At 49.3% G+C, this 25,983-nt stretch overlaps 2 protein-coding genes across 2 annotated transcripts in view; both read left to right on the top strand.

Moving 5' to 3' along the window:
- The window catches only part of mta2 (metastasis associated 1 family, member 2), a 28,826-nt gene extending 6,559 nt beyond the window's left edge, over positions 1-22,267 (top strand). The window contains exons 2-18 of the mRNA XM_068756173.1: positions 4,010-4,077; positions 5,877-5,970; positions 11,150-11,267; positions 11,936-11,999; positions 12,118-12,235; positions 12,340-12,442; positions 12,689-12,788; positions 12,901-13,089; positions 16,418-16,492; positions 16,593-16,651; positions 16,732-16,832; positions 17,015-17,154; positions 17,238-17,466; positions 17,553-17,642; positions 17,746-17,864; positions 19,015-19,157; positions 20,551-22,267. Coding sequence (XP_068612274.1) covers positions 4,010-4,077; positions 5,877-5,970; positions 11,150-11,267; positions 11,936-11,999; positions 12,118-12,235; positions 12,340-12,442; positions 12,689-12,788; positions 12,901-13,089; positions 16,418-16,492; positions 16,593-16,651; positions 16,732-16,832; positions 17,015-17,154; positions 17,238-17,466; positions 17,553-17,642; positions 17,746-17,864; positions 19,015-19,157; positions 20,551-20,704 — 1,964 coding nt within the window. The 3' untranslated portion in view covers positions 20,705-22,267. The remainder of the gene's footprint in view (positions 1-4,009; positions 4,078-5,876; positions 5,971-11,149; positions 11,268-11,935; positions 12,000-12,117; positions 12,236-12,339; positions 12,443-12,688; positions 12,789-12,900; positions 13,090-16,417; positions 16,493-16,592; positions 16,652-16,731; positions 16,833-17,014; positions 17,155-17,237; positions 17,467-17,552; positions 17,643-17,745; positions 17,865-19,014; positions 19,158-20,550) is intronic.
- Positions 22,268-23,782: 1,515 nt separating this feature from the next.
- On the top strand, positions 23,783-24,622 carry cth1 (cysteine three histidine 1). Its single transcript, XM_068755809.1, has one exon. It carries the CDS (start codon positions 23,783-23,785, stop codon positions 24,620-24,622), a length of 840 nt encoding a protein of 279 aa, XP_068611910.1.
- Positions 24,623-25,983: the final 1,361 nt, after the last annotated feature.

Below are 25,983 nucleotides of genomic sequence, written 5' to 3'. Positions count from 1 at the left end.
TATAAATAACTCTGAACATTATCACGTAGTTTTTAGACGGACATAACCGAGAACGCGTAACGCGATGCTACCGAACCGAGAAGAGGAACTTTTAGACTGGCGTGACGAGTTTCCTCCGCTCCCGGGGAACCGGCTGCCGGCAGGATGCCAGAGTTTATCGGTGCGTTTGTGGTCACAAGTGCGGGAAACAACCACGTTTTGTGACGCGAGTCTGAGCGTGCAGGAAAGTCCTGGGAGTAGCTCCATGCTAATAGCTGCTAGCCGCTGAGAGGTCGTCATCCCGTGGATTCTAGCGGGGTCTGCCGCAGCTTCGTCGGTGTGGTTAATGTAGCATTACCGCCGTCCGACAGCGTTCTGTTAGCTTAGCTTAGCTTAGCTTAGCTTAGCGCTACATGCTCTGTTCAGTAAACCTCTTGCTGCTCTGCCCCGGCCTGGAAAATACTCGAAGCGTTTTTCAAATCTACGTTTAATTTCAAAGTAAAGTACGTCTTGAAGTTTTTGCCTGATCTCCTAAATCGTTGCAAATTCCCTTTTTATGATTCTCACGGCGCGAGTTTCGCAGCAAACACGGACTTTGAGTCGGCAGCGGGACGCCGGTAGCGGGACGCCGGTAGCGGGACGCCGGTAGCGGGACGCCGGTAGAGACGCTCCAGCCGCGGCGCTGACTCTGACTTTAGTTTGGTTTTCATTCACCGACATTCTCACTGTTTGATGTTGTAAACCTGTTAATGTTAATAAGTGTTGCTGCCCGCTGTGTGGAGGGCTCGGCCCCGGGGAGGGACCGGGATCAGACATGAGACCAGCGGCTTTCTGGTTCTACTCTGGACGTAAGAGCGCTGAAGAGTCTCCCGGACCTTCGTTACCGGAGGAATGAACATTTCTTTGAGCTTGATTTAGTCCTGCTGGAGTGCTGACTGTTGCTCATCGTATTCATGAAGCTTTATTGCGTGTGAATGTTGATAATAAACTGTCCCCTGACTTTCACATCGACAGACCGATTCAGCAACGCTGCCGTCTCGTGGCAACAGGAAATGTAAAAATGGCATCTCCCGTTGAGAGTTGGAGTTTAAATGTGTCTGTGTGTTTATTTTCTGTTGTAAAACCGAGAACTCTTCTGGATGGACGAGACGGAGCAGGCAGCCGGACCCAAGGGAACCCTCAGGGCTGCAGGATCCGGTGATTTGGTTCCCCTGAGCAAAAAGCGTAGAATTGTGTTTAGCAGGGATTCAGACTCGGTGGAGGAGGCTTACCGATACAAATAAAGTTTTACTTCACAGATATGGGTTTGATCATCTCGTACAAATTTGAGAAACACGTTTTCTAGCGCTGCGGAGAAGGTTTATGCATTTTGAGCAAATTATCTTTTTCTTGCACGGAAAGTGAAGTCGGCTCGTGCAGGTGTAGCGTTTCCACGGAGACCACGCCACGAGGAAGGATCTGTGGAGGAGGACCTTTTTTTTGATAAACGTGCTTTGCGTAGTTGTGAAATTGCAAAACGGCTTTATCTCACCGTGTTAAATAATCCATTACAAATTCCAGGAATATCCGGATCCTGACCAGCAGCACGGACAGGAAGCAGAAAGAAAGAGAGCTTTGCTTTTGTTGTTGTTGCACTGCGAGCACACGGTGAGATGATCTTCACACCCGAGTACAGCCGGGCCCTGGAAACACCTGAGAACTCAAAATGGAGACGGAGCGCTGTCTCTAAAAGCCAGGCTGGAAACTAGACTAGAACGCATTTATTGTCATCGCGTGGTGGATACACAAACGAGCACCCCGGTGTGTGTTGACGAGGATTGTTACCCTCGCCGAAGAGGAGGCGAGGGTATTGCAATTGGGTGCGTTTGTCTGTTTGTCTGTCTGTCCGAGCGCATAACTCAAAAACTAGTAACCCAATCGACTTGAAATTTTTACACAAGCAAGGTTCTGTCCGTGGCTCGGTCCTCCCCGAGAATGGCATTGATCCGGATCTGGATCCAGATTCTAGAATTATTTTTACATCTGGAATTGTGCCTGTGCTGTAAACTGTCACTTTAAGAGGGAGGGACACGAATGGCATGATGGGAAAAAGAGTCCAGAAGGAGTCTTGTAGTACGTTCCGGAGCAGCAAGCTAGAGCAGGTTTGGCCCCTCTGATCCAGAAGCCCTGTTTACTGTCTCACAAGATCCAATAGTCTATTGGAGGCGGGGTCTGCAGTCTCTGATTGTCGTTTTCTAGTTTGAAATGTCATTGTTAAAAAGTAGAATCTTTATAAAACACAAACTAGAATTGGCCTTTTTGCTAAAACTGTTGTCGTGTAAACAAGGCCTGAATATTTCTACTCTGAATTCTTTGTTATAAATATTTGTATTGTTTCGTGTCTGTAGTTCAGCAGCTCACAAAGGCACTCGTCACCCGCTGCACGACGCGTGACCTTGTAGACGGCGTGACCTTGTAGATGCGTGACCTTGTAGAACAGGGCTGCTCAATACGTCGATCGCGAAGGCAACTTCCCCTTGCACTACAAAATAAGAGCGCACATTTCAAAATAAACGTCAAGCAGCTGCGCTGCATTTACACTGCCAGTCTACCGTCGCAATAACAACAATACGACACCGACTTTCCACCGAAAAGCGAGCTGAGAAACAGAAAAGTTCATGAATTAAAATCCCAGTTGTCCGGACGGCAGCCATTTCTATCGCAACATACTTCAAAAGAGAAAGCCGCCACCGAGGCATCGTTCCGTCACGCCATCGTTAATAACAAGAAGTCCTTCCAAACCTGATGCAATTACAAAACATTTTTTAATAGTTAATTCAATTGTGTTGTGCAATATTGGCTCATGCAAACGCAGGGTACATCAGCATACATTGTAAATAAAGGGGGCTGGTTGCCCCGTGTTTCAGAAGCCACAGAATATTATGTACTACGACTACGCAAACACGGAACCGACCAACGGAAACATTAAAGTGTCTCCGTTCATCAGGAATAGAAAGTTTAGATCATTGGCTGTTGGAGAGAGGAGGATTCACCAAAGTCAGAAAAAGCGCTTTTTGTTCAGACATTCCAAGCAGTTCGCTGACTTTGACTTTCAGGCCACGCAGACACGGAGGCGGGGCTTCTTTTAACCGAATATTCACCCCCCCTCCGCTTCAAAAACACTATTTGGATAGTATTATTATTACAACATCAGTGCTCAACCACATTTAGTACTAGAACCCTTCTGACTTCCTGTTAAAGTGTACTGTGGGTGCTTTCAGGCTCTAGACGTATCAGATGTCACGCTGCTGATCTGGAAGCCTTTCTCTCATTGGTGGGCTGAGCTGGCCTTTGATAGCATCCTCATGATCTCTGTCCATGCTTGTGGCCAGAAAAAATGAAGTTGCTGTGCAGACCATTTTCATTCGTTTAGCTAGCAGAGCAGGGAAGCTTCATGTCTCTGGTGGTTTTATGGTGAATGATATTTGACTGGCAGGTTTGATCATTGCTCATTTAAAGGCTCAGCCTTGTTGCTATGCTACATTACATTTTTAATATGGCTGTCCTGTAACTTTTTCAAGAGAAGGTATTTGTAAAAGGACAAAGGATATGGGCAGTCTCTTATTATTTTCAATTTAACTTATGTTACCAGACAAACCCCGGATAAAATCATTAATTTTATTTTATAATTTTTATAAACTGGTATAAGTTCTTCCAATGACAAGAAATTAAAACGGCAAAAAAGCCTGAATTCAACGGCGTGTGTTCAGACGATATTTAGCTGTATTACTGTTTTGCAATTTGGAGTTGCTACGAAACTGAATACTGTATAATTCTGAATACTCAGCACTGATCTAGTTTGGTAAACACTAAGCGCACTTGCTGTATTGCACGGTTCGTTACCAATAAATCAATAAATGTGCTTTACAATTTGAGTCAATTGTATTAAACCTTCTGTGGCTCCATTTATATTGTCAGAATATGTCCTCTGTAATTGTCCAGTGACCAGTGACACCAGTCTAATCTCTTTTTCTGTGTGTTGCTTTTCCAGATTATGTGTACTTTGAGAACTCCTCCAGCAATCCTTACCTTATCCGCAGAATAGAAGAGCTCAACAAGGTGGGTCCTCCCTCTCTGAACTTCTGCTAGAAGCTACTTCCTGTCATTCCTGGTATTTCTGTGTTGTCCAGCCGTATTCCCCGACTACCAAAGATGAACATGCTTTTATTTTTTCTGTTTCTGTAGCATGGCTCCAAAAACAACATTTTGGATTTCCATGGTTGCAAGTTGAATTTTGACTCATCTTACGAGAGCGATCTGTCTCGGTTACGGGTTTCCAGGACACAGCCCAAAATCTTTGTAGTCTTTTTTTGAAACATTTTTATAGAACCTTTATATATCTTCCATGTAATAGAGACGTGCCTTTCTCTCACGCAATTATCAGTGATTGTAATTAGCAAGGATAAATTAAATACCTCAAACGACTGATCTAATTAATTTACAATTAAAAATCTCTTTCTAAATTGAAATGCACTCATGTCCATGGATCCTGGCTGTTTCATTATTTTCTTGTTGAATTATGTCGTGGCAACATGAATGAATTATATATTCAACAAATAACGATACCACTGGGCCATGCGGACACAGTTACGTAACAGCAGCAGCATTCCCCCGTGCTGGTCTTGTACTGGTGCTGCTGTGACAGGACGCTGGGACCAGTTACGTAACGGCAGCAGCATTCCCCCGTGCTGGTCTTGTACTGGTGCTGCTGTGACAGGACACTGGGACCAGTTGCGTAACGGGCTTGTCTCCCAGTCCAAGGCTTAAGCTCCTTTATGTAACACGCCTCCGCTGAAGGGCTCGTGTTGAGCAGCATCCCGAGCGCTAGCGGCGCCTGAGCGCGATGGAGGAATCGACGTCGCGCGGCCGGCTGTCTAGCTCCAGGCTACCATGTGTGTGTTGTGCTACCGTGTGTGTGTTGTGCTACCATGTGTGTGTTGTGCTACCATGTGTGTGTTGTGCTACCATGTGTGTGTTGTGCTACCATGTGTGTGTTGTGCTGCTTCGTTCTCGTCTCACCGCAATCTATCAAGATGGAATGAAGTACTACTTTTCAGGGGGACTCATACCTGTATGTAGAACAATGTTTGTAAAAGGAAGTCGTGAAATGTGCCAGAATTTGTTCCAAAACAAAAGCACCGATGAACAATGGCAGGACGTGCTGCATTTATCTGTGTCTTTATCCAGCCTCTTCTTCTATAACTTGAATGCTCAAACAAAAACCGTCATTGTTGACGGAGGGCTGAGATCAAAAGTTTTTATTGATGATTGTTAATGGGGTTCTCCCATTGACAGGGCCTGGTTAATGTTCTCCTTGCTTCACAGCGATGAGGTTTAGAGCAAATGATTTTATTAAGGACGTAAGAGTTGGTACTTTGGGCTCGAGTAAAGTAAAGTGGCCGGCGTCATGAGAACGGTCTCCGGGTCGATCAGGAGTTCTCTCCAGCTCGCGCACCCGTCATCAAGAAAGCCAACACCTGTCCTGCTATAGTGAGCTGGCGAGGTGTGTGTGTGTGTGTGTGTGTGTGTGTGTGTGTGTGTGTGTGGACGTCCTGCAGTGATTGGTCAGCTGCGTGGCGGACTGTCCTGACCTCGTACTTCACAGGGTGGTACGTCGGCTGCGGTTCGGTTCATTGCGTCCGCGCACGTCGTGATCGTTACTCTCCTCTGACTGGTCGATCCGGTAAAGACGCTGTTTTCTCCTTGGAATGAATAAAAGCCTTCTTGTCTCGTGACTCGGGATAATTCCAATAAGTCCAATGAAAAGTTCTTGTCCAGTGAAGACTCGGTAAAAAAAACGGGGGAAACCACGAGGAAGCGATTATCGTCGGTTAAACATTTGTTCTCTGTGCTTGCAGACGGCCAACGGAAACGTGGAGGCGAAGGTGGTCTGTCTGTTCCGGAGGCGAGACATCTCGGGCAACCTCAACACCTTGGCCGACAGTAACGCACGTGAGTAGCAAGCAGACCCCTGGGATTCTGAGTCCGGGGTGTGATCCGCCTCTCACCCGGAGACAGCTGGAGCACGCGGATCCCGTGACCTGGGTTTCGGATTAGTGGTTAAGAAGATGAATGAATGGACTAGAAAAGCCCTCAGAGTGAACCAGAGCTGATGTTTATTTTTAACGGATTCTTGAATACATAAATGGGTTTAATGTTAAAATGTAATATTTGTTACTGGCCTCATTCTGGATCAGATCTGGGTGAAATTCATTGGTAACATGGCTACTTTGTGTAAATGGAACTGGAGGTCGATGCTCGATGACCGTCTCACTATGGACGAGGGAATTTATTTAGAATGGATCTCACAGAGCCGTGCATTCCCACATCGAAGGGGCTCTAATGTGGGAATGTACGGCTGGATTCTGGTTATCTAACGGTGACCCCCCCCCCCCCCCCCCCCCCGAGTCGAGGAGGTGGGATGATGCTAATGGCATGATCACACTCAGTCGTTACCCCCACCCTGACTCCAGCTCTGTCTCCTCCTGAGCCGCAGTGCTTCAGACAAAGCCCCCCCCCCCCCCCCCCCCCACACACACCTTAAACTGCTTTTGTTATAGTAGACCACCATGTACAAATGCTGAACATTGGTTTACTGGACAAGTCTGTATATTTATCTATATCTGTGATTGCCGGCGTTTGTCTGTTAGCATGAATATGATACCATTTTGGTGATGATCCAGAAGAGATCCTGGATTCTGGATCACCTTGAAATATTCAATTTTTATGGAAATAGACCGATTTTTATGGAATTTGACAGTCTTGTGGGGAGGGGGAGGGGGGGGGGGGTCGCACGGCTGAATTTCATCCGGGTTTGATCCAGACTGAAGTCAGGAATAAATATTACATTTTAACATTAAACCATTTGTGGTTTCAAAAATCAGTTAAAAATACATCAACTCTGATTCACTTTGTCTTTTCATGTTGGTGTATAAAGATACAAGAACAATCTAGAACCTTCTGGTGCTGATCCAGATCACCGTGTGGACGGTGTAGATCCGGTTAGGAGGGGAACGAGCTGCTTGGGGGAGGTCTGTGCTCTCTGAGGGCTGTTCTAGTTTTTAAAGTAGGCCTCACATAGGCGTCTCTGCCGAACATCGTTTTGTTGGTTCAATTTAAGGAAAATGTTTCTCAACTTAAATTTAAAGAATGTTGGGTTTTGGACATTTTTGGACATTTCTGCATGGATTCAGCGACGCGGTCCTGCAGGTTGATCTGAACCATGTCCAGAAACAACGGCACCTTTGCTGCACCTGAGGCAAGGACAAAACTGTGTTTTGATCTGCCGAGTCGTTAGGCCCGAGCTCGAGCGCCTATCCTCGGCGGAAGGGGCGGGGCTATTGCTTTTGCAACGCAGAAGACGACAAGTTGATGAGCGTCAACCCTCGGCATCCAACTTTGCCATGCTGTTGATGACGACCAACACACCCACGCACACACACCGACACTCAACAGCACACACACACCCCGACACTAAACGGCACACACGCACACACCGACACTCAACAGCACACACACACACACCCCGACACTAAACAACACACACGCACACACCGACACTCAACAGCACACACACACCCCGACACTAAACGGCACACACGCACACACCGACACTCAACAGCACACACACACACACCCCGACACTAAACAACACACACGCACACACCGACACTCAACAGCACACACACACCCCGACACTAAACGGCACACACGCACACACCGACACTCAACAGCACACACACACACACCCCGACACTAAACAACACACACGCACACACCGACACTCAACAGCACACACACACCCCGACACTAAACGGCACACACGCACACGCCGACACTCAACAGCACACACACACACACCGACACTAAACAGCACACACACACACACCGACACTCAACAGCACACACACACACCGACACTAAACAGCACACACGCAAAACTGCTGAGTCAGCGTTTGCACACACACTACAATCCAAACCAAATTTTAAACACTTATTGACCCTTCCTACCTGGACACTTTAAAAGTGAAACTTTGACAATTGGCCTTACAGCGCCCCCTAGAGAACAAGAACAAAAATTGAATGGGAAGTAAAAAAATAGTTTGCCAGAAATGATTGAAATTTTCCAGAAAATGCCCTCATGTGGTCCCGATCAAAAAACACAATTGTAACAATGTTGTTGTTTTTACGGTGTTGCCGTGGCAACATTCCCCATGTTAATCAAATGAGTGCGACCCAAAACAATCACCAATCTTATGAAAATGACATATTAGCATGGAAACGTCCCAAATTTGCCACATACATTCTCACACACATGCCGGTTGAAAAGGTGATGACACCCAGGCTGCATTTTTACGCTGTTGCCATGGCGATGGGGAGGGGTCCGACGCCAACTTTGTCGGACAGCCACGAAATTCGGTACAGACATGTCAGGGCAAACATTTTTTTATTATGGCCACACCCCCAGACACACAGGAAGGCGGCCATATTGGATTGAAACTTAAAAACTCCTGATGGCAGATGGCCATATAATCCAAATAGCGATTTGACTAAACTGTGAGCTACTCATGCAGCTCAAATCTAAACACTTGTGAAGCACTCGGGACAAAAGCGGCGTGCGTCGGCGGGTCAGCTCAACGGCCTGTCGGCCGGAGAGGGCCTACAACGGCTTTAATTCTGATTCTAACTCAAACTTATCTCCTCAAGCTAATGTGAGTTAGCTCTAGAACGGACAGAGTGAAGATACTTTAGCTAAATCTAAGATATTTGCTGTGCTACATCTTGAACTGAAAATGCTCTTTAGGCCCGAGCGCCGATCCTCGACTTCCAACAGTTGCTACTACTTTGTAAAATGCATTTTGTCACGCACCCTGGTGTGTTTGTATCAGCTGACAACACACTATCAAATCAAAATATCAAGATGTCTTGTGCGTTGTTTATTGTTTATTGTTTAAAAGGATCCCCATTAGCTGCCACAAAAGTGACGAACTAGTCTTCCTGGGGTCCACATAGGATGACGACACAAAACATAATACGTGACAATAATAATCCAAAAGCAATAAAACATTATGAAATTATAAACATCAGAAATGTTATTACATGACATTTGACTACATACGCGTCAGACGAACACTTACAGCATGTATTACAGTACAGGTACAGTCACACAGTAGCATGTATTACAGTACAAATACAGTCACACAGTAGCATGTATTACAGTACAAATACAGTCAAACATCCTGTCTAAGAGGAGTATTTCAAGGAAGCCCTTGCGGATTCGTTTCAGGGTTCATTATCTCCTCATTGAGGATTGCTGGCACTAGATTTCGAGCTGACTCTATTAATGACACAAGATCGATCTGGCTCGCCGACCGGGAATCGAACCCGGACCGCAGGGGTGAGAGCGTGGAACCCTAAATGTCTGAATATATATACCCGAAATGTCTGAATATATATATATCAAAATATATATTCCAGAGTTCGGTCCAAATTCTCAGACCTCACTTTTGATATATATAATACGTTCCTGAACGGCATGCCATTTGCATCCTTAGGTGGTATTTAAAAGAGACTTTACTATTCAAATCACGTTCAGTGGGCAATAATTCCAAAGTGTGATAGCACCATCATTTCACACACAGATTTCAGAGATTTACCTTTGGCTGATTAGAATAAATTATAGAAGTGAGTTCTTTCGAACTGTTATTGCCTTTGAACGTACCTACATTAATATCAGCTTACATGATTATGATTGAATTGGAGGACAAAGTTGAATATTTTTGCTGTGAATTTCCAGGTCTTGTCAAAATTTCACTGCCAAAGATTTTACAGACTGTGCAGAAGTGAGCTGCTCAAAAATCTGTTGGCCAACACTGCCATCTAGCTGCAGATATGAGAACAGCTGCAATACAGAGAAAATACCTGCAACGGTCTCATCAGGCCGCAAGGCTGAGACTCCTGGAGAATATCACTTCTGTAGAATATGTCAATATATGAATGAGAAAGAAATACTGAAACATATTTCATCAGTGTTTGTTTTGAACTAGTCATTAACAGAGAAAATCATGAATTGGTAAATTACATGGCATCCAACTTTGCCATGCTGTTGATGACAACCAACACACTCACACACACACACACCGACACTCAACAGCACACACACACACACCCTGACACTAAACAACACACACGCACACACACACACTAAACAACACACACTCACACACCCACAAACACGAGTTGACGAGCGGGTTTGTAACTGTCTTCGGGCTCTTCAACTCGTGTTTGTGTGTGTGTGTGTGTGTGTGTGTGTGTGTGTGTTGTTGAGTGTCGTGTGTGTGGGCGCGGGTGTGTTGGTCACCCGATGATGCTAAATGGCCTAGCGATGCAAGCGAGCTTCCAGATGTTGACGCTAAATGGCCTAGGGCCCTCACCTAGGACTCTGGCTGATGGGTCCTCTCCTAGGACTCTGGCTGATGGACCCTCACCTAGGACTCCGGCTGATGGGTCCTCACCTAGGACTCTGGCTGATGGACCCTCACCTAGGACTCTGGCTGATGGACCCTCACCTAGGACTCTGGCTGATGGGTCCTCACCTAGGACTCTGGCTGATGGGTCCTCTCCTAGGACTCTGGCTGATGGGTCCTCACCTAGGACTCTGGCTGATGGGTCCTCTCCTAGGACTCTGGCTGATGGGTCCTCACCTAGGACTCTGGCTGATGGGTCCTCTCCTAGGACTCTGGCTGATGGACCCTCACCTAGGACTCCGGCTGATGGGTCCTCACCTAGGACTCTGGCTGATGGGTCCTCTCCTAGGACTCTGGCTGATGGACCCTCACCTAGGACTCCGGCTGATGGGTCCTCACCTAGGACTCTGGCTGATGGGTCCTCTCCTAGGACTCTGGCTGATGGACCCTCACCTAGGACTCTGGCTGATGGGTCCTCACCTAGGACTCTGGCTGATGGGCCCTCACCTAGGACTCTGGCTGATGGGTCCTCACCTAGGACTCTGGCTGATGGGTCCTCACCTCGGATCAGGAGAATTACTGTTTTCCTGCGTGTCCTTTTTCAGGTTGTGTTTAATGTCATGACAGCGAAAAACAAAAATGATGTGGATGCGTTTGTGTTGTAGGAGAATTTGAAGAGGAGTCCAAGCAGCCGACTCTGTCTGAGCAACAGAAGCACCAGCTGAAGCACAGAGAGCTCTTCCTGTCTCGACAGTTTGAATCTCTTCCTGCGACTCACATACGGTACGTTTACCTGCGACAGCGTTAGGAATGGGCTGCCGAGCAGACGCGCAGTCCTGCAGTCTGATCCTCACGGTGCTTCCAGCATCGTCCCGGTGAAACGGGGGGTCTATGCAGCGGGGAGACGGCGGCACCCAGTGGTTGAACAGTCCTCTCTAGGGTCTTCATCAGATGAGCGGTTAAGGATCGGGTCTACTTGGGTTACAAGGCCTTAGGCTGCAACCACACAGGAAGTCTTCAACAGGGCAGAAACGCTTTCCAGACTATGTGCACGACCGCCTGACGGAGCTGGAGTGGTGCCATCGGAACCGGTGCCCTTCCTGGCATCGGTCTCACCTCAGCCACTGTGCAGGAGAGGAGAGCCCCAGATGTGAGGGGGCGGTTGGGAGCAGGTATCAGGAGTCGGGGCAGTAGTAGCAGGCAGGGTGGGATGTCTGTACACCAGACTGTGCTGCAGGGGCATCGACCCAGGGAGGGATCACTGACCCTCAGTCTGCAGATCGTATAGCAATGAAAAACAGAATACTATAAAAGTACAGAGAAATGTAAAGTAGAACAGACTTTAGGGTATTTCCTGCCGGTTAATTCGACACTAATCGATGTCTGACATGGCTTTGGACAGACGTTATCGTGTGTATTGAAGCTTTGTGATGGTGTCTCTGTCTCTGCAGGGGGAAATGCAACGTCACGCTCCTTAACGAAACGGATACGCTGGCTGGCTACCTGGACAAAGAGGTGAGGCTGCTCGCGTGTCTTTAGTTGTCTCACGGGAGCCTAAAGGTGCCGTCGGTACGCTGCTGGAACGGCTTGCGTGTGGAGATCGGCTCTAATCTTCCGCTTCGTGTTCGTCTAGGATTGTTTTTTCTACTCCCTGGTGTTCGACCCTGTCCAGAAGACTTTGCTGGCAGACCAGGGCGAGATCCGGGTGGGCTCCAAGTACCAGGCAGAGATCCCCGACAAGCTGGCTGACAGTGAGTTGGAGAAACCAGACCAACAGCACTTTGCCTTGAGCCGTTTCAGCCGCTTTAAAATTTGAGCTGAAGCTGAGACAGTGACGCGTTCCTCCTTATCTCAGGTGACTTAGACACCCGGGTCCAGGAGAAGCTGGAGACTAAAGTCTGGGACCCCAGCAATCAGCTCAAAGACCCTCAGATTGACCAGTTCCTGGTGGTGGCAAGGTAACCGTTGCTCCTCTGCTCTACCTGTAGGCCACGATCAGCTGACATTCAGAGTAGGCATCAAAATGCCAATGACCTGACCTCTGTAGGCCGGGGGCCCCCAACCAACCAAGCAAACCTGCCACAGAGCGTACCGGGGGTATTTAAAAAAAGAGGAATGCCTATGGAACCACTGAACTTTATATTAGGCACTTGATATCCACAGATCACTAACTCTCCCCCCCCCCCCCCCCCCCCCCTTTCCAGAGCGGTGGGGACATTTGCTCGAGCCCTGGACTGCAGCAGCTCCATCCGCCAGCCCAGCCTCCATATGAGTGCAGCTGCAGCCTCTCGAGATATTACCCTGGTGAGGCTCAGAGAGAGAGAGAGAGAGAGAGAGAGAGGTGTCCCCCCCCCCCCCCCCCCACGACGCTCTGCTGCAGACTCGCCACTTGACTCTACGCTCTCTCTGTTGCCAGTTCCATGCTATGGATACGCTGCAGAAGAACAGCTACGACCTGGCGAAGGCCATGTCCACCCTGGTGCCTCAGGGGGGGCCGGTGCTCTGCCGTGATGAGATGGAGGAGTGGAGCGCCTCGGAGGCCATGCTTTTTGAGGAGGCTTTGGAGAAATACGGCAAAGACTTCACGGACATTCGCCAGGACTTTGTAAGCTCTGCGCCGCTCTGGCGTCTGTTTCTGTGGAGCTTGGTTGGTGCTGGTGTAAAAGGTTCCGGCTGTTTTCTGTGCTGGTGTAAAAGGTTCCGGCTGTTTTCTGTGCTGGTGTAAAAGGTTCCGGCTGTTTTCTGTGCTGGTGTAAACGGTTCCGGCTGTTTTCTGTGCTGGTGTAAACGGTTCTGGCTGTTTTCTGTGCTGGTGTAAACGGTTCCGGCTGTTTTCTGTGCTGGTGTAAACGGTTCCGGCTGTTTTCTGTGCTGGTGTAAACGGTTCCGGCTGTTTTCTGTGCTGGTGTAAACGGTTCCGGCTGTTTTCCGTGCTGGTGTAAACGGTTCCGGCTGTTTTCTGTGCTGGTGTAAACGGTTCCGGCTGTTTTCTGTGCTGGTGTAAAAGGTTCCGGCTGTTTTCTGTGCTGGTGTAAACGGTTCCGGCTGTTTTCTGTGCTGGTGTAAACGGTTCTGGCTGTTTTCTGTGCTGGTGTAAACGGTTCCGGCTGTTTTCTGTGCTGGTGTAAACGGTTCCGGCTGTTTTCTGTGCTGGTGTAAACGGTTCCGGCTGTTTTCCGTGCTGGTGTAAACGGTTCCGGCTGTTTTCCGTGCTGGTGTAAACGGTTCCGGCTGTTTTCTGTGCTGGTGTAAACGGTTCCGGCTGTTTTCTGTGCTGGTGTAAACGGTTCCGGCTGTTTTCTGTGCTGGTGTAAACGGTTCCGGCTGTTTTCTGTGCTGGTGTAAACGGTTCCGGCTGTTTTCCGTGCTGGTGTAAACGGTTCCGGCTGTTTTCTGTGCTGGTGTAAACGGTTCCGGCTGTTTTCCGTGCTGGTGTAAACGGTTCCGGCTGTTTTCTGTGCTGGTGTAAACGGTTCCGGCTGTTTTCTGTGCTGGTGTGAAAGGTTCCGGCTGTTTTCTGTGCTGGTGTAAAAGGTTCCGGCTGTTTTCCGTGCTGGTGTAAAAGGTTCCGGCTGTTTTCTGTGCTGGTGTGAAAGGTTCCGGCTGTTTTCTGTGTTGGTGTAGATGGTTCCGGCTGTTTTCTGTGCTGGTGTAAACGGTTCCGGCTGTTTTCTGTGCTGGTGTAAAAGGTTCCGGCTGTTTTCTGTGCTGGTGTAAACGGTTCCGGCTGTTTTCTGTGCTGGTGTAAAAGGTTCCGGCTGTTTTCTGTGCTGGTGTAAACGGTTCCGGCTGTTTTCTGTGCTGGTGTAAACGGTTCCGGCTGTTTTCTGTGCTGGTGTGAAAGGTTCCGGCTGTTTTCTGTGCTGGTGTAAATGGTTCCGGCTGTTTTCTGTGCTGGTGTAAAAGGTTCCGGCTGTGTTCTGTGCTGGTGTAAACGGTTCCGGCTGTGTTCTGTGCTGGTGTAAACGGTTCCGGCTGTTTTCTGTGCTGGTGTAAACGGTTCCGGCTGTTTTCTGTGCTGGTGTAAACGGTTCCGGCTGTTTTCTGTGCTGGTGTAAACGGTTCCGGCTGTTTTCTGTGCTGGTGTAAACGGTTCCGGCTGTTTTCCGTGCTGGTGTAAACGGTTCCGGCTGTTTTCTGTGCTGGTGTAAACGGTTCCGGCTGTTTTCTGTGCTGGTGTGAAAGGTTCCGGCTGTTTTCTGTGCTGGTGTAAAAGGTTCCGGCTGTTTTCCGTGCTGGTGTAAAAGGTTCCGGCTGTTTTCTGTGCTGGTGTGAAAGGTTCCGGCTGTTTTCTGTGTTGGTGTAGATGGTTCCGGCTGTTTTCTGTGCTGGTGTAAAAGGTTCCGGCTGTGTTCTGTGCTGGTGTAAACGGTTCCGGCTGTGTTCTGTGCTGGTGTAAACGGTTCCGGCTGTTTTCTGTGCTGGTGTAAACGGTTCCGGCTGTTTTCCGTGCTGGTGTAAACGGTTCCGGCTGTTTTCTGTGCTGGTGTAAACGGTTCCGGCTGTTTTCCGTGCTGGTGTAAACGGTTCCGGCTGTTTTCTGTGCTGGTGTAAACGGTTCCGGCTGTTTTCCGTGCTGGTGTAAACGGTTCCGGCTGTTTTCTGTGCTGGTGTAAACGGTTCCGGCTGTTTTCTGTGCTGGTGTGAAAGGTTCCGGCTGTTTTCTGTGCTGGTGTAAAAGGTTCCGGCTGTTTTCCGTGCTGGTGTAAAAGGTTCCGGCTGTTTTCTGTGCTGGTGTGAAAGGTTCCGGCTGTTTTCTGTGTTGGTGTAGATGGTTCCGGCTGTTTTCTGTGCTGGTGTAAACGGTTCCGGCTGTTTTCTGTGCTGGTGTAAAAGGTTCCGGCTGTTTTCTGTGCTGGTGTAAACGGTTCCGGCTGTTTTCTGTGCTGGTGTAAAAGGTTCCGGCTGTTTTCTGTGCTGGTGTAAACGGTTCCGGCTGTTTTCTGTGCTGGTGTAAACGGTTCCGGCTGTTTTCTGTGCTGGTGTGAAAGGTTCCGGCTGTTTTCTGTGCTGGTGTAAATGGTTCCGGCTGTTTTCTGTGCTGGTGTAAAAGGTTCCGGCTGTGTTCTGTGCTGGTGTAAACGGTTCCGGCTGTGTTCTGTGCTGGTGTAAACGGTTCCGGCTGTTTTCTGTGCTGGTGTAAACGGTTCCGGCTGTTTTCTGTGCTGGTGTAAACGGTTCCGGCTGTTTTCTGTGCTGGTGTAAACGGTTCCGGCTGTTTTCCGTGCTGGTGTAAACGGTTCCGGCTGTTTTCTGTGCTGGTGTAAACGGTTCCGGCTGTTTTCTGTGCTGGTGTGAAAGGTTCCGGCTGTTTTCTGTGCTGGTGTAAAAGGTTCCGGCTGTTTTCCGTGCTGGTGTAAAAGGTTCCGGCTGTTTTCTGTGCTGGTGTGAAAGGTTCCGGCTGTTTTCTGTGTTGGTGTAGATGGTTCCGGCTGTTTTCTGTGCTGATGTAAAAGGTTCCGGCTGTGTTCTGTGCTGGTGTAAACGGTTCCGGCTGTGTTCTGTGCTGGTGTAAACGGTTCCGGCTGTTTTCTGTGCTGGTGTAAACGGTTCCGGCTGTTTTCTGTGCTGGTGTAAACGGTTCCGGCTGTTTTCTGTGCTGGTGTAAACGGTTCCGGCTGTTTTCTGTGCTGGTGTAAACGGTTCCGGCTGTGTTCTGTGCTGGTGTAAACGGTTCCGGCTGTTTTCCGTGCTGGTGTAAAAGGTTCCGGCTGTTTTCCGTGCTGGTGTAAACGGTTCCGGCTGTTTTCCGTGCTGGTGTAAAAGGTTCCGGCTGTTTTCCGTGCTGGTGTAAAAGGTTCCGGCTGTTTTCCGTGCTGGTGTAAACGGTTCCGGCTGTTTTCTGTTTCATTGAACTCAAATCGAATGTTTGTGGCGTGTAAATCAACCCTCGTGTAGAGTTTCGGTTCAGCGACGTTCTCCCTGTCCCTCAGCTGCCCTGGAAGTCTCTTGCCAGTGTGGTCCAGTTCTACTACATGTGGAAGACGACTGACCGCTACATCCAGCAGGTAGCTGCGGGCGACGCCCCAAAGGGCCTAAAATAGCCTTTTGGTATGGATTTATCTGCATTGTTCTTTCACAAACTCAAACTGCGCTTCACCTTGTCAGAAGCGACTAAAAGCAGCCGAGGCGGACAGCAAACTGAAGCAGGTGTACATCCCCACCTAGTGAGTACTACTCCACACCGCTACACAGAGTACTTGACTTCCGACGTCAGAATGACTCTCCCTTCTCCTCCCGTCTCCAGCACCAAACCCAACCCAAACCAGATCATGGTTCCAGGCAGCAAACCGGGCATGAACGGGGCAGCGGGCTTTCAGAAGGGACTCAGCTGCGAGAGCTGCCACAGTAAGTCCACAACGAGGGGGTCCGGGGGGCCGTGCCGGTACCCTGTACCGTTAGGTCATGCCCCAAAGCCGTGGTGACTCCACCTATGAAACCTTACAAGTCACCAAAGATGCAAGCAAGCGAGTTTCATGAGTTAGACGAGGTCCGGTAACGTGACTGAGATGTGCCCCCCCCCGATGCAGCGGCCCAGTCCCCTCAGTGGTACGCCTGGGGGCCCCCCAACATGCAGTGCAGACTTTGTGCCGCTTGTTGGAACTACTGGAAGAAGTACGGCGGTCTGAAGACGCCCACGCAGCTGGAGGGCGCCGCTCGAGCTGGCTCCGTGAGTCCTTTCATAGTCAGTTAAACGTGGTACAGAGGCCACGCCCATTGCTGCGATGGCTAGTCCCTCCTTCCTCTGACCAGGAGTCGGGCCCTCGGGGTCACATGACACGCCAGGAGGTCCAGGGCATGTCGCCGTTCACCCGCAACGAGGGCCGGGCCAAGCTGCTGGCCAAGAACCGGCAGACCTTCATCCTGCAGACCACCAAGCTGACCCGCGTCGCCCGGCGGGTGTGCGAGGACATCCTGCAGCCGCGGCGTGCTGCGCGGCGGCCCTACGCGTCCATCAACGCCAACGCCGTGAAGGCGGAGTGTACGCACGCACACACACACACTACGCACACGCACGATGCTAATGGCGTTCCCGCCAAACCTCGTTTCTATAAATCTCGTTCTCAGGTATGATCCGGCTGCCCAAAGCAACCAAAGCGCCCCCGAAGAGCAAGCTGGTGCCGCGGCCGTCGCTGGCGAACATCGTGAAGGACCTGGGTAAGCGGGTCCGGTCCGGTCTCATCCGGTCCGGTCCGATCCGGCCCGCCCCCTCCCGCTGGACCCCCGTCCTTCATTCAATCTCTGCTCGTTGTCTCTGCAGCCATCTCGGCTCCGCTGAAGCTCAAGGCCTCTCGAGGCCCCCCCACGCCGATCAACAGGAACCAGGCCAGCCAGCCGCGGGGGGGCCAGGGCCTGCTGGGGAAGAGGGGCTTCGACAGCGTGAGTACCACACACAAATACACGCCGTGCGTTTCTCAAGTGTACTACACACAAATACACGCCGTGCGTTTCTCAAGTGTACTACACACAAATACACGCCGTGTGTTTCTCAAGTGTACTACACACAAATACACGCCGTGCGTTTCTCAAGTGTACTACACACAAATACACGCCGTGCGTTTCTCAAGTGTACTACACACAAATACACGCCGTGTGTTTCTCAAGTGTACTACACACAAATACACGCCGTGTGTTTCTCAAGTGTACTGCACACAAATACACGCCGTGCGTTTCACAAGTGTAATACACACAAATACACGCCGTGCGTTTCTCAAGTGTACTACACACAAATACACGCCGTGCGTTTCTCAAGTGTACTACACACAAATACACGCCGTGCGTTTCTCAAGTGTACCACACACAAATACACGCCGTGCGTTTCTCAAGTGTACTACACACAAATACACGCCGTGTGTTTCTCAAGTGTACTACACACAAATACACGCCGTGCGTTTCTCAAGTGTACTACACACAAATACACGCCGTGCGTTTCTCAAGTGTACTACACACAAATACACGCCGTGTGTTTCTCAAGTGTACTACACACAAATACACGCCGTGTGTTTCTCAAGTGTACTGCACACAAATACACGCCGTGCGTTTCACAAGTGTAATACACACAAATACACGCCGTGCGTTTCTCAAGTGTACTACACACAAATACACGCCGTGCGTTTCTCAAGTGTACTACACACAAATACACGCCGTGCGTTTCTCAAGTGTACTACACACAAATACACGCCGTGCGTTTCTCAAGTGTACTACACACAAATACACGCCGTGCATTTCTCAAGTGTACTACACACAAATACACGCCGTGCGTTTCTCAAGTGTACTACACACAAATACACGCCGTGCGTTTCTCAAGTGTACTACACACAAATACACGCCGTGCGTTTCTCAAGTGTACTACACACAAATACACGCCGTGCGTTTCTCAAGTGTACTACACACAAATACACGCCGTGCGTTTCTCAAGTGTACTACACACAAATACACGCCGTGCGTTTCTCAAGTGTACTACACACAAATACACGCCGTTTATCTTTAAAGTGAAGCTGCGTGTTTGTTTTGCTTTCGTGGTTCCTAGGCAACGGGCGCGCCCTACCCGGCCAATGGGAGGTCCTACACATCGGGCATGAGGACCACCTCTCAGTCGGTCATCAAGCGGCAGAAGGTCAGCCAGGGGGAGGCCCCCAACCCCGTGGTGTTCGTGGCTACCAAAGACACCAGGTGCACTTCCTGACCGACGAACACGCAGCGTTCTGATTGGATGGGGTTTGGGGAACTGCGCCGTTCTGGCGAATGTGTTCAACAACGCTCTTGTGAGGTTACGTGTGGATGGAGCCCCCCCCCCCCCAAACCGAGTCATGTGGATTCCATCTTTTTCCTAAACGGAGGGGGGAGGGTATTTGGTTTGAAAGCCTCCGGCTACGTGCGGCTCTGGACTTCAGCCATACAGTAGTCCCTCATTTTCCACGGGGGTTACGTTCCAAAAACAACCCGCAATAAGTGAAATCCGCAATGTAGTGATCTTTATTTTATTTTATTATTATACATGTACATAAATGTTTTAAGGCTGTAAAACCCCTCACCACACACTTTATACACGTTTAACAGTCAGGCATTAATTTAAATAGATTGTTTCAGTATTATAGAATGAAACCAAAGATCAAAACCTTTTCAGAACTAAACATTTGTTTGAGAAATATAAATATATAGTACGTACAGTAAACGTTTTCCTGTTAATAATGTTAAGGCGTGCAGGTCGAGGAAAGAGCCGCTTGGAGTGCAGAAGAACAAATATTCTACTCGTGCTGTCTTTAGCCTCTCATGCTGCTTTATTGGATAGCTTAGCACAGCGGAACGGCAGCGGCTACATGTATCAACAGGAAGAAACGAAACCCAAAAGGGACGTGACGTTTATGCTCCTACAAAATAAAAGCCTCTTTTTACACCGAGAATAAGAGCGCTATAAAACAAACGCTTAACAAATAAACATGATAGCTTTTAGAAATAACGAATTTAATTTTAATGATCAACCTACGAGGTTGAACACATGAGAAATGATTAATAGCAACTCGCGTGTATTTCACAGTTCCTCCGACCGCGCCCCTTCGTCTTGCTCCGTTTCAAGGAGCGTTCAAGTGCAAAAAAAGAAAATCTGAAATTGCACTAAAAAACTTCGCGAAGTCGCGGAAGATGAACCGCATTATATCGAGGGACTACTGTACAGTCGAGCCAGAGTTGACATTTTTTATTCTATTTTTACACTCACTGAAATACAAACGAGTATTGGTGCTATAAGACGATTTCTAATATTACCTACGGTACGTTTAATTTGATTTGGGCTCCAACATTGTCATTTTAAATAAAGGTTTATTGTCCTACATTTATTAAAGACAGTACTGGTACTGTGTATTTGTAGTACAGCGAGTGCTGGTACTGTGTATTTATAGTACAGCAAGTATTGGTACTGTGTATTTGTAGTACAGCAAGTGCTGGTACTGTGTATTTGTAGTACAGCGAGTGCTGGTACTGTGTATTTGCCGTTACTTTTTTATTGAGGTGAACTATTGTACTTGTCAATAATTCTGGGGGGGGGGGGGGGGTCCCTTCCATCCAGGGCTCTGAGGAAACACCTGACCCAGTCAGAGATGCGCCGCGCTGCGAGGAAGCCCCACCTCCTGGTGCGGATCAAGCTGCCGCCGCCCCCCCGCTCCCTCGCCGTGCCCCTGCTGCCCTCCAGCACCAGCGAGCCCATCGTCCTGGAGGACTGACCTGCCGGGACCCGGCTCTGTCCTGGAGGACAGACCTGCTGGGACCCGGCTCTGTCCCGGAGGACAGACCTGCTGGGACTCTGTCTCCTGGCCATGGGGGGGTCGAGCCGGCCCTGATTTAGCAGCCCTGCCAGTCGTCCTTTTATTCCCCCCTTTTTCTTTCTTTCTTTAGTTTACTGTTACTTCCCAAACATTTTCTCCTGCACGCACACACACACGCACACACACACGCACACACACACACACACACACACACACTCTGACACTCAACCTTGGACTTTGTAGTATTTTATTCTGGAGCCTGAATTATTATTATTTGACTTCCCTTTTGATTGAAAGCTGTTTTTTGTGTTTGTTTTTTACAGTGTAATTTAAATCTTGATATTTCTCGTCCCGAGTCGGTGGTGGCGACGCACACGTTTCCCTCCAGGTTGCTTTGTGTAAATACGTGCATCATCTAAGGGACGGCGCTCGGGGACAACGGGACAACGGGACAACGGGAGACGGCTGCAGCAAACTCGAGGCCTAAATTCATTTTGAGATATTAGTTCATCCGAACAGGGAAAACCCCCCAATCTGTAGCCGGGTGTCCCGGACTGTCGGCCAGAAGCCAAGAAAGCCCCGTTAGCTTTAGCAGGATGCTAAAGCCAAACAGACGAGTCAGCAACCTGGAACTCGATGACTCTCCTCGGTCGCCATTTTGTGTTCGAGACTGTTTTAAGTCATTTTAAATGCAATTCTCGTTGTGTTTTTCAAACGAGGATTTTAGCACAGGAAGTTCAAATGATTGTTGTTTGTAGACGACAGGACTCTATTGGCATCGTGGGAATGTATTTCTTTAATAATAAAAAAGCGATTGGACACCTTTTCACTGACAATAACGATGTTTGGTTGGTTGGAATGAAACGCTTCGTAAAGACAATTAGGCTCACGAATTAATTTTGAAATTTGCTCTTACAAATTGCAGAAAGTGTTGAAATTAAAATTGTGCTTACTAAAGTGCTCGTCCTCCAAGTAGAGATTAATTCAGAACGTTCCCCGTCTGCAGAACGGATGTTTTTAATGGCTGTTTTTACAGTGTAACTTTTACTCCTGTTTGTTCCATTATGATAGAGAGAGTTCAGGTCGTCGTCAATTGGATTATTCTAATACCCGTGAATCCCCACTATGGTGAGGGTTACACTGGCTTTATGCCATGGTTGGTCCCAATGTGGGCTTGTAATGTTGAAACACAAAATAAATTGAAGTATGTATGTAGCAAATACTAATCTGTAAAAAAAAAATGTGGAAAACAATTTTTTTTCTTTTTTTTACGTCTAAAGTTTGTAATTCTGATTGAGTGTTCTGGCGACGAGACGAGTGTCCGTGTGTCTTCACAGGGCAGGAGGGACGGACATTTGTCCCCGGTAACATCCAGAAGGGACAGGGTGCTGACTTTTGTACGATGCAGAGACAAACGTGCTAAAATTGAAACTTTTTCTCGAGTGTTTTCTATTCCAGTGTCTCCGTGTCCTTCGTTGTGTCTTGATACGACAGGAAATAAAGATTTGTTTTCTTCGTGCTCCGTCATTGGACTTTTCTCAGCTCGGGGGGGGGGGGGCAGGAGGAGAACTTCAAACGGGAGGTACCATTTCTCTGAGTCGAGGCTCATGTACGAGTCACCGAGTCAGAACGACTCGCTGAGCCCCTCCCACTCGACTTGGGCCTGGGGGGCCCTTCCTCGCCGGAGCCGGGGGGCTGCTGCAGTTCCTGTAATGAGAAGGTGAAACTTAAACTATTTAATTCAGTATTTTTATTATATAATTTAAATTAGAAAATATATTTTTGGAATATTGGCGGAAACTATTAATAAAAATAAAGACATACAACTTTTTTATTTATTACTTTTGCACAAGTGTATTGTATATTCATTCTTCTAATGCTGCACTGTTTGAACAGATTTTTCTTTGTTGTATTTATATTTAATTTATGCCGTTAGAGAACAAACAAAAACACGTTTTCCCTTTGAAAACTCCTGATCCCTCAATGACATTTATTATTTCCCCGTTTCAATCGGTAGCAGGTGAGACTTGTATTCAGAAGTATATTTATACGCACCTTCTGGGTAACTGACTCAGTGACTCATTTAAACTCGATTCAGTAAAAAGAATCGAGTTTACCATCACTACTTCGGTTTAACTCGTCACGACTTCGGTTGAACTCGGAGACAGCACCTTGGCACGAAGCCTATGTCGTCACAGGGTCGGCCCCGCCCCTCTTCTCGTGGACGTGATTGGCTGCGCTTGTGACGTCGGCAGGTATCGGCGCACCTGAAGCTGATTTCAACCGGAAGGCGGGAGGTTTAAAAGACAAACGGGGGGGGCCGATCTTTGCTTGTGACTCGCAGCGGGTGGGAGAGTTGGAGCCGTTTTTAGGACGCTTTCTGTGGAGCCGCCCCCCCCAGGACGCAGAACGACGTTCCTCTGCAGCCATGTTTCAGGTGAGCTGCTGGGCGCGGCCTTTCTTCATGCTGTCTAACATGTCTAACGTGTACAAGTACTTCTGAAAAGTAGAATCTGGGTGGCTTTGATCTCAACTTGCCTCGCATGCAGTATCTTCCTGTTTCATGTATTTGGTGGGAAAGGGTTTCGGGGGGGTGTTTGTGTGTGTGTGTGTGTTTGTGTGTTTGTGTGTGTGTGTTTGACTGATACTCAAAGTTTTTAAGAGTACAAGTATTCCAGCAGACGATGGGGACTTTCTTTTTTTAATGACTAAACTTCTGCAGTAACTTGTACAATAAACCTGAGCAGGTGGGGGACTCCTTAATGGGACGGACCTAAGTGGGACTCCTTAGTGGGACGGACAGGACGTCGGCCATCAGCTCCCGTGACTCCCCAGCTTCAGTCACTGGTTGTCTTCAAGCCGTGGACGCTTTGTGACACGCCGTGAAGCTCCAGAAATCTTTCTGTGGACTGAGGAGACATTTAGACAGAGATCACAGCAGAACTGTCTTTGTCCCCCCCCAGCGAGGACGCGAGGCCCGCCTGACCCTAAACTTGTCTCTTGCTTGTGTCCCCTCTCTAGACCAGTCCGGAGGAGATGGTGGACAGCCTGCTGTTGGACGAGGAGCCGGTGGACGGCCTGCTGATGGGTGGGGGACCTGAAGCTGGCGGGGGCACGTCTCTGGCCAAGGCGCTGCTTCCCGTGGCATCGCCCCCCCCCCCGCCCGCCCCCTGGGTCTGCTCCACCCGCTACAAGACGGAGCTCTGCTCCGGCTACTCGGCCGCCGGCTGCTGTAAGTACGCCGAGCGGTGCCAGTTCGCCCACGGCCTGCACGAGCTGCACGTTCCCTTCCGGCACCCCAAATACAAGACGGAGCTGTGCCGGAGCTACCACGTCACCGGCTACTGTTACTACGGCAACCGTTGCCTGTTCGTGCACAGCCCCGCTGAGCAGCGCCCCCCCCAGCGCCGCCGGCGGAACGTCCCCTGCCGCACCTTCTGCTCCTTCGGCGTTTGCCCCTTCGGGACCCGCTGCAACTTCCTGCACGTCGACGGCGGGGAGTCGCCCGACGGGGCCGGCGACAAGGCTCCGCCTCCCCCCAGCCCCCGAGGCCACCCGCAGGGCAAGGCGTGGCCCCCCCGCGGGGCGCTGTGCCACACCTTCAGCTCCTTCGGTTTTTGCCTGTACGGCACGCGCTGCCGCTTCCAGCATGTCCTGCCCAGTAAGGTCAAGACCCCGGAAGTGTCTAAACTAACCGGCGGCAGTTCGGGGTTACCCTCCCCCACCTCGGCGTCCCCGCTGGTGGGGGCGCCGGCCCACGATGCCTTCACCTTCTCCAGCCAGCACCTGAGTGATCTGCTTCTGCCGCTGGCGCTGCACCTGCGGCAGCTGGAGAGCAGCAAGGCCCAGGAGATCTGGGACAACCGGGCGCTCTGAGGAGACCGGACGGGACCGGGTGGACCGGAACCAGAACCGGCACTGAACGGGCCGATCGATCGCCTGCACTTTTAAACTATCCTTATTTTATTTTTTACTTGCTGTTTGACTTCCGGGCTCGTCTGAGATTAGGACTACTAACGGGTCTTTTTAAAACTACAGGTGTAAGTTATAATTTATTTATTGTGTTGTGAGGACTATCGTCTATGCTCGTGTTTAATGGACGTCCAAAGAGCCGAGTTGCATAAATGAAGGAAACGGAGCAGATTAATTAAAAACCCTAACTCGAGCTCGGCAGTCGGCGTCTGAGTGATCTTCTGCAGCTCGCTGGGGGACGCTGGGGGACGGCTGGGGGACAGCGGGCACTCTGATTGGGTTGTTTTTAACGATTGTAAATACTTTATGAATGAGCTCGTAACTGGAATGTCTGATGGAATAAAGGATTTTTAATCTCTAAGCTACGTTGTGGTTTCTGTGAGGAGCTTCGACCGAGGCAACGCGAGCTGGTCTGAGATCAGCCGCCCAGCTGATGCTGCCCAGACCGTCTCGGGGACGCTGGTCTGAGATCAGCCAGACCGTCTCGGGGACGCTGGTCTGAGATCAGCCAGACCGTCTCGGGGATGCCGGTCTGCACGCTCGTCCTCCTGGGGTCTCCACCTGACTGCTCACCTCGGACGGTGTCCGGCCCTTTTGGAGGCGTGATGCTTATCGGTCACACCATGACTGACTGGTTCTCTGACCCCCCCCCCCCCCCCCCCCCCCTGCATATCTGAGATCCAGCCCAGTGCTAAATGTCTCAAGACGAAGCTGCACATGCTGGTGGCCTTTTATTGTGACCAGCTTCAGGCACGCCCGTCAGGTCGGGGGATTATCTCTGCACAGGAGAAGCGCTCACGAACAGATTTAAACAAGTTGGGAACCAAATTTGAGCGGAATGAGCCTTTTGTGTCCACAGAAGAAGTCTTTGATCTCAGATTTCAACTCCTGAAGCACTGGCCCGAGGAAAGTGTTGCGTTTATATTTTTCTTCAGTGTCTATCTCTGGCATGCAACACCATCTTTATTTCGTCATCAATGTAACGCTACACGTGTCGGCAGTGCGTGCTTTTATTTTGAAGGGTCCGGCGGAAGTGCGTAATCATGGTTGTAAAGCAGAGAGTTAGCGGCGCGCTAAATGTAGCTACGAGATGAAAACTGTCAAAACGGACTAAATAAATTCAGGGAGGGTAAAGTGGAACTTAATTATTGAACAGTTTCCGTTTCTCATCTCGTGCAGCGCGTCATTAGCATGCTTTGATGCTTTAAGCTAGCTGTTCTAAGCTAGCTAACATTCGTAGCTGGTCAATAAGTAAGATGTTTTAA

This window comes from Brachionichthys hirsutus, chromosome 23 (assembly GCF_040956055.1).
Source record: "Brachionichthys hirsutus isolate HB-005 chromosome 23, CSIRO-AGI_Bhir_v1, whole genome shotgun sequence".
Classification (NCBI taxonomy): Eukaryota; Metazoa; Chordata; class Actinopteri; order Lophiiformes; family Brachionichthyidae; genus Brachionichthys; species Brachionichthys hirsutus.
This window is presented reverse-complemented; position numbering and strand designations above follow the sequence as displayed.

Bases quoted from the DNA above. Each gene is read 5' to 3' on its own strand.
- cth1 (XM_068755809.1), top strand. From the start codon at position 23,783: ATGGTGGACAGCCTGCTGTTGGACGAGGAGCCGGTGGACGGCCTGCTG.